Source organism: Ovis canadensis, chromosome 23 (assembly GCF_042477335.2).
Source record: "Ovis canadensis isolate MfBH-ARS-UI-01 breed Bighorn chromosome 23, ARS-UI_OviCan_v2, whole genome shotgun sequence".
NCBI lineage: Eukaryota > Metazoa > Chordata > Mammalia > Artiodactyla > Bovidae > Ovis > Ovis canadensis.
The window spans coordinates 67,220,164-67,228,435 of NC_091267.1; the positions used below are offsets into that span (position 1 = coordinate 67,220,164).

General features: G+C 46.7%; 1 protein-coding gene across 1 annotated transcript in view; it reads right to left on the minus strand.

Annotated features, from left to right (window-relative positions):
• MBD2 (methyl-CpG binding domain protein 2) overlaps nucleotides 1-5,928 on the minus strand; it is a 67,596-nt gene extending 61,668 nt beyond the window's left edge. Inside the window, exon 1 of the mRNA XM_069569224.1 lies at nucleotides 5,219-5,928. Coding sequence (XP_069425325.1) covers nucleotides 5,219-5,769 — 551 coding nt within the window. The 5' untranslated portion in view covers nucleotides 5,770-5,928. The remainder of the gene's footprint in view (nucleotides 1-5,218) is intronic.
• Between the last annotated feature and the right edge of the window lie 2,344 nt (nucleotides 5,929-8,272).

Below are 8,272 nucleotides of genomic sequence, written 5' to 3' on the forward strand. Positions count from 1 at the left end.
TGAAAGTGAAAGTGTTAGCTGCTCAGTCCTGCCAGACTCTTCGCAACCCCATGGACTGTAGCCCACGAGGCTCCTATTTATGGCATTCTCCATAGAATTCTCCAAGAATACTGGAGTGGGTTGCCATTCCCCTCTCCAGGGGATCTTCCCAACCCAGGGATCGAACCCACATCTCCTGCATTGCAGGCAGATTCCTTACAGGCTGAGCCACGAGGGAAGCCCAAGTAGCAATGTTTGAGGATACAGCTCGGGGTCTCTCGAGGCAGCAGTGCAGGGTGGTTTGAAGTCGTTGGGGGTTGAAGCACCCGCGTCAAGATTCTGGCCCTGCACCTCCTAGCGGTACAACCTCAAACAGCACTCAGCCTCCCTGGCCTAACTCCCCACCTGTAAAATGCAGATAACTGTAAAGCACAGTAACAAAGCAAAGGCCAGAAAGTCCTTCAAGCTTTGTTTCACACAGTTTTAAGTGTCATATCAATGGGTAAACACTTATTTGGTATCTGTGTGTTTAGCACTAGGTCTGGGGAGCGGGGAGAAAGACCTGTTCTAGGGAAATGAACAAGACAGTAATACAGGAGATGCCACATTTAACTCCATGGTGATGACCAGAAAGAAAATGTCACAAATGACAATTTCAGTTCAGTTCAGTCGCTCAGTCGTCTCCGACTCTTTGCGACCCCGTGAATCGCAGCACACCAGGCCTCCCCGGCCATCACCAACTCCCGGAGTTCACTTAGGCTCACGTCCATAGAGTTGGTGATACCATCCAGCCATCTCATCCTCTGTCTTCCCCTTCTCCTCCTGCCCCCAATCCCTTCCAGCATCAGAGTCTTTTCCAATGAGTCAACGCTTCGCACGAGGTAGCCAAAGTACTGGAGTTTCAGCTTCAGCATCAGTCCTTCCAAAGAAATCCCAGGGTTGATCTCCTTCAGAATGGACTGGTTGGATCTCCTTGCAGTCCAAGGGACTCTCAAGAGTCTTCTCCAACACCACAGTTCAAAAGCATCAATTCTTCAGCGCTCAGCTTTCTTCACAGTCCAACTCTCACATCCATACATTACAGTTTACTGAACACCAATGAGACTTCAATTAAGAACTGTGACCCTTGGTCCACTGAGCTGATTTTTTCCAAGACTCTTCTACAAAGACTATGTGGAAGAGTCTGTATTTTTAAGACAAAAAAAAAAAAAGGACAGACAGGCCCTATTTGAACTTTGACATCCTCAATGATTCAGAATTCATGGCTTCAAAGAGCATACCAGCCTTTCACAACAAATGAGATATCCCTATACACTTTTTAAAACCTATTTATATGTTCCGTCCATACAACTGGAGTTAATGAACTGGAGTTAATGAGTTAATTTTCCTCTAATTAGTCCTTAAATGTATGCAAAGTTTTAAGAGAGCTATATATTTTAGTGTTCTAGAATTGAGTCCACTATGAGGTACAGGTACAGTCACACTACCCACGTCATAAACGGAGAAACCCCAGCCCTGGGGAGTAAGTGACACGCTTGAGGCTGCGTTGGCAACCGCAGAGGTGAGTACCAACGCCAGGCATCTCCACCCCTGGGCCCTGCTGCCTCCCCTAGAGCCTCCTACCTTCATCATCTCACTCATGACTTAAAGCTCTCAATTATATTGCCTCTGAGTCCTCTTCTTTCCAGATCAAGGTGAAATCTCTTTAGTCTCTCATCACACACCTGCTCCCTGGTGATTATTTCAAATGTCCCCTGGTTCTATTTTATCTTTTCAGAGAAGTGATCTGGTGTAAATGCATCATAATTTGATACAAGAGTCAAAAACGGTTACTATTTTGTTTCCAATACCCAACCAGATCATACTTTATGGCGGCAGCTATAGCTGTTTACTCTCTCAGGCCTTTAACCTACTTGTAACCAGTAGTCTAGAACCGAACAAGATATTGATACAGCACGCACAAAAAGACAACTGATTTTCAAAAAGACATAAGGCAGCTACTAAAAGGTTCTTTTGGCAAGGAAAATGATATTTCAAGAAGTACAAATCTGCAAGTTCACAGAACCAAAAGCTAGAAGTGACAGGAATCAAGTAGACCAGTAAGAAAAGTATCGTTGAAATAATCGGCTCTTATGATGACAATGAACTTTTTCAAGGGACTTTTTCATGTGTTTCCCTTTCAGAAACTCTACCAATAGATCCAACACTTGCTCAAGCCACACCCTTTCAGGAAACAAACTTTCGATGATAATATACAAACTGCCCCAGCACTACCAGTGATCCTGACAGAAGACATAACTATATTGCTTAACTGGCAACCAGAGGCACACCTTCCTATTAGAACCTGGCAATCTCAGGAGAGAGGGGAAAAAAAGAAAAATTCTATCAAAATTTGAGGCTTTCTCGAATGAGCTTAATTTAAGTCCGATTAATAAGTGTAAGACACCCCCTCGGCTAACAAGCACAGATTTGTTTAAATTAATCTCCCCAGGGGCAAGCTAAATCAGGAGTTAGCATTATTAGAATCTGTGTGAACTGTGTGCAGGTGTTCATATTACCAACGGAAGAGTTAACGCAACCTGCGTATTAACAGATAATGGCCAGAACTTTGTGAGCAATTGGTTTTTAATGAGTAGCATGTATATGGGGATGCTAATATACAAAGCACTGACACTGTGGATTGAAAAATAGTGTTCACTGTTTTTTTTTTTAATTTGCCACGCCACGCAGCATGTAAGATTTTAGTTCCCCGACCAGGGATGGAAGGCAGGCCACCTGCAGTGGAAGGGCAGTGTCTTAACCACTGGACCGGCAAGGAAGCCCTACGTGTTCACCTTTAATATGAGTAGGTAACTTCCGTCATCCATCATTGAAAGCAGAAGTCAAAGTCAGAGGAAGCTCTGTATCACAGGCGTCACATCACACTGTCTGCGTCCTCCTGCCTCATAACCTCTCAGAAGGAAGCCCTGTAGCGTAACTAGGCTTTGTAGGCAGACAACTGACGGACAGCACTCCCTCTGGCCCTGAACTAAGTGCATGTGGCACAATCTGTCCCACGTGTGTTTTCTTTTGGCACAGACAGAAAACAGCACATCATTCTGTACTGTCTCATACAGAGACTTTTAAATTGATTATACCAGTTTTTCTATCATAATCTACTAATATTAAAACCTTAAAGCCAAAAATTGACAACACACCCATACAAAAAGGTGAGCACACGCCAGAATGAGCGCTACGGCAAGGTGCCTTTTTGAAACAACTTTTCCAGCCGCTGCAAGAACTGCAACAAAAAAAGCTCTGCAGGAACCAAGTTAGTTTGAACAAATGCATCATCCCAAAACCAAGCAAAGCATATCCCAGGAAAAAGTCAAAAGGGGTGAAATTCAAAGCTGAAGATGCTCTACTGAGAACAGACTAGACACCCATTCCTCAAGGAGGTCAACCCAGACACGGAATATTCTTGTCAAACATCACTGGCTACAAGACATCAAAACAGACTTCACCTGAAGAAGTACAGGCATGCTACTTGATTAGAAAGAAAACAAAAGGCGCTGTTAATGAAAGACTCTGCAAAAATGAACAATAGTGAAAAGCACTACATGAAACAAGTGAGCCTGAGAGGAATAACAATTTGCTCCAAAATAACTTAGTATTACCGAAGTTTAATTTAATATGTAATGATGGGGAAATACAAAACACAATTATCGCCTTTATATGTTTAAATATGTTTTATATGTTTATAGCTTTTTAAGCATCACTTAAGATTTCAAGATGAGTGGTCTCAGATTACATGTCAAAATAAACTAATAACAACACCACTTTCATTTTTTTTACTTGAATAGGTGAAACAATTTTACCAAAATTCCTCATCCATTCATTTGAGCAATCATCAGGAACGTGTTTGTATATTTACATGTCATGCCAGTAGTGATCATACTTGGATGTATGTATACATGTACACGTATGCACATATACATGTATATATTTTTTAACCTCTTAAATCTATTTAAGAGTATTCTCAATTCATAAACATGGTATTTTGTGTGTGTGTTATAACACACACACAGACACACACACACACACACACACTTTTTCCCAGGGGTAATGAATCAAACCTACTTGATGTCAGAAAACAGAAAATCCTTCCTAACACACTCTGATGGTTAAATGGCTGATGACAACTACTCCAACACCTCTGCATAGTCCATGAAAATGATTCAATGAACCCACAAAAGCTGCTCTCCAAGCCACTGAGTATAACATGTTTATGTTCTCTTCTAGAAATGGGACAGTTTATAAGAAAAGTTAGCAAATTTGTTAAGAAAATTCCACTGGTATCAAGAGCCACCGACTCCGTCCTGAGCTTACTGGGTCATCCAAACTAACGACACGGACAGCATGACCACAGGATTCATCATCAAGCTGAAAACCTTTCATCGTTGGGACCAAGATTTCTCAATCCCGCACTTGTGACATTTTGGGCCAGTTAATTCTTTGCAGTGAGGGCTGCCCTGCGTATTACAGAATGTTTAGCAGCATCCCTGGTCTCTACCCATTACATGTCAGCAGCAGCCCCCTTCCACGGTGTGACAACCAAAAACGTCCCCAGACAGTGCCAAATGTCCCCTGGGGGGACACACTCTGGTCGAGGAGCCTGACAACTGACCAGTGTCTGCTTCCAAAGGAGAGTCAATTCTGCAACAACAAGGGCGGTTCCAAGAAAACTACAGGCATCCCCAATGGTGACTTTGGATGACACTTCCCCGGGGATCCCAACAAAGTAACTAAAACCTGGTTTACTGTCATAGATGGCTCCTTTCTTCCACGTGTGCGTGATTAAACACTCTTTGCGATGATGAATCTGGGACGGGCTTGGGACGGCAGCCAACAGTGCCTGGTTTTATAGTTTCGATGAATTGCACCTTCTTTTAACCCTTCGGTGGACCAGTCATCCCTGACAGAATAACCCTGTTTCCCACCCCCGCCGCAAATCATCACTCCCCAGGACCCTACCCCGTGGAGACGCCCTCCGAGGGGCTGGCACCATTAGGACGCTGTGGCTGTCACTGCACTGGGGGCTGCGGGGGGGGTGGTCACCTCTCAGCCAAGGGTCCGGGCCCCTTCGATCATCGGGCGGGCCTGCCCCGGGCCCCTCCGCTGTCTTGCTGACACCCCCCTGCCCAGGTCAGAGCTCGACCCCCCGACCCCGGGCTGACCCCGCCGGCCCCCAAGGCGGTACCTGAAGTAGTAGACATCGCTCTTGCCGGCGCTGAGCCCAGATTTTCGGATCACTTCCTCCTTCTTCCATCCGGGGGGGAGGGCCGGGCAGTCCATCCTCTTCCCGCTCTCCGCGGCCCGGGGACCCCGGGGCCCCGGCCCCGCGCTCCCCGACGGGAAAGGGACCGGCTCCCGCCGGGGGGCGCCGCCGCCGCCTCCTCCGCCGCCTCCTCCGCCGCCGCCGTCGCCGCCAAGGCCGCCGCCGCCGCTCGGGGGACGGCCGCGGCCCCGGCCCCGGCCCCGGCCCCGTCCCCGGCCACGGCCCCGGCCCCGGCCACGGCCACAGACGCCGCCGCCGCCGCCGCCCCGGCCCGCCGGCTTCCACCGCCCCCGGCCACGGCCGCCGCCCCGCGCGCCCTCCCTGCGCGCGCCGCTCACCGGGGACGGGGCGAGCGCGCAGCCCGGGCCCCCCTGCTCGATGGCGGAGCCGCCGCCAGCGCCGCTGCCGCCCGCCGCGCTCTCCCCCTCCTCCTGCTCCGGGCAGCAGCGGCCTCCCCCCGGGTGCGCGCGCATCCAGCCCCCTCCCCAGCCGGCGCTGCGCTTCTTCCGTAACCGAGCCCTTGGAATCCCGGAGACCCGCCCCGCCCGCGGCGCGGCGCGCGGGGGACGCGCGCAAGCATCATAGAGCGGGCGCGCACAGAGCGGCCCTCCCGCCGGGGGGCGGGGCCTCCGCCACCGCCTCTCAGGTCCTCCGAGCGGCCCGGGCGGCCATCTTGTCCCCGCCTCCTCGAGGACACGCCCCCTCCAGAGGCCCCGCCCACTGCTCCTCCGGCCGCGCCCTTCCGGCCCCCCGCCCCCACGCAGCGCGTGGTCGAGGCCCGGGGCTGCAGGCGGGGAGACGTCAGGGGGCCTGCGGTTCCTTTGTTTCGAGTGGGTTACCCTCGCTCACGGTGCAATCTCACCTACGTCTGCTTCCCAGTTAATGAGTAACAAACAAAGTGTATCTCTTATTTTATATTTACCACCTCGACTGTTCATTTAATGAACAGGAGATACCTTTTCCTGCCTCGACGTCATAGCTTGCCAGGGAGCTCAGGTTGATGGAGTGAGTTGAAGTGTCCTCATAGCAGAGCATCACTAGCCTCCAGAGTCCGGCTTTCAGAACTTTAGAATTCTGGATTGATTATCATCCCAGAACTTTGTAAGGCCATAGGAAGGGAAATAGCCCGGAAAGTTCCCTCCAGTTCCTACAGGATTTTACCTCTAACGTCCCCATAAAACGACCAGAGTTCCTGAATCCACCTGGAATTGACCAAGCTTCTTAGGATCTTTCTTAAACTTATACTTCGTTTTCTAATGACCTTTGACAAATATCCATGGCCTTTGGTTTCGTTAATGCACCCTGATGCTGAAAAACCCATTTAACCTAATCACTAGCCTTGAGGAATCTGCGTGGAATTCACTTGCACCTGCCAACTGTTCAGGAGTGATTTTTAAAGAGTAATACCAAGTTGATTAAGAAAACTGATTTCCATTTCAGAGGAGCACAACTTCTGTTTGTTTAACCTTTTAATACATTATGAAATGTTGGGCTGTGTTACGCTATCTTCAGATTTTGAACATACAGGACCTAAAAGTTGAGGGCCAAGTTTAATGGATAGAAAGAAACTGATGAACATAAAGTAGTGGAAAATCTATATTTATTTGATTTGCTTTTGCAATTTATTAAGACAAACACCAACTCAAACACACAAACTTGCCTCTGAGCCTGACCTTAGACTGCTTCTTAATGTCTTTGAGTTGAGATACATCTGTGTCTAGCAAAGAGTTGGAAAGTCAAGTTCTCAGGAGAGAGGTCAGTTCTGAAGACAGGCATTTAGAAGTCAAGTTGTAAAAGTGATAATTGAAGGGAACCCTGCAAGTAAATAAGATCTCCAAGGAAAAGCATGCATGGTAAATTAATAATTAATTTAAAATTTGAAGATAATTTAAAAGAGGAATCAAGGATTGAATCATAAGGAACACATACATTTATGGCTCAGGTGAAGGAGTTAAAGTCAGAGATTTATGAGGTCAAAGTTTGGATAACAGGGAATCCCCTGGCAGTCTGGTGGTTAGAACTCCACTTCCACTGCTAGGGGACAGGATTTGATTCCCAATCGTGAGCCTAAGATCCCCAAGCCATGTGGTGCGACCGAAAAAAAGAGTTTGGATAACAAACACCCTGTAGGAGGAAGGGGTTGACTTTCATATTTAATTATGGAGATAATAGATGGGAAAAGATAAACTTTTGGAAATGTTTACCTTTCCATGCTGTGTCTAACAAGGCTGTAGATCAAATGATGCAGTGGATGTAAAAACATGTCTAAGAGAGTAAATCACTATCAATTTAAGGTAATTGCTTGGACTTCTACTACCAGATTGTATTTGCTAAATCCCACTAGATAAACTGGGGTGCTCCCTTAGTTAAGAAAAAAATCATTTAGGGCATTTCAAAAGCTTTTCTGGTCAAACTTGAATTTTTCTGCTGTGATACCATAAACCAAAGGATAAAAACAAACAAAAGCACTTAATTATTCTACCACTAAAGGAAGAAAATTATCTAATTAAGAAAACATTAAATTTGTGCAGGGACTAGATTGACACCTAAAAGTATTGAGGATAAATGCTAAACACCTAAAAGATAGATCCTTTTGTTTCCCTTAAAATACTGGACAAATAATAACCCTTTTATAACCATGGGAGAATGCATTTTCTATCACCCTTTGAAGAATAGCAACATTGTCTTTCTGAGGCAAGAAAGCTGTGACCAAATTTTTCAATTTTAATCTCTCTTACAGTGGAAAAGGTCTTGCTAACTTCACCTTATGGAAAATGTGAAAGACAACACCAGAGCAGATTATGTATGAAATCTGGCCAATTAAGCAAACAACTGAGATTTAACCACCTTGGATCTCCTACTCTCAGGTGTACAAGCAGGTGCTGAAACACCAACTGTCACCCCTGAAATATCTATTCTTTGAAATATTCTCCTTGCATTATTTCCAGGGAGAGCTGAGATTAAGCTACTATAGTA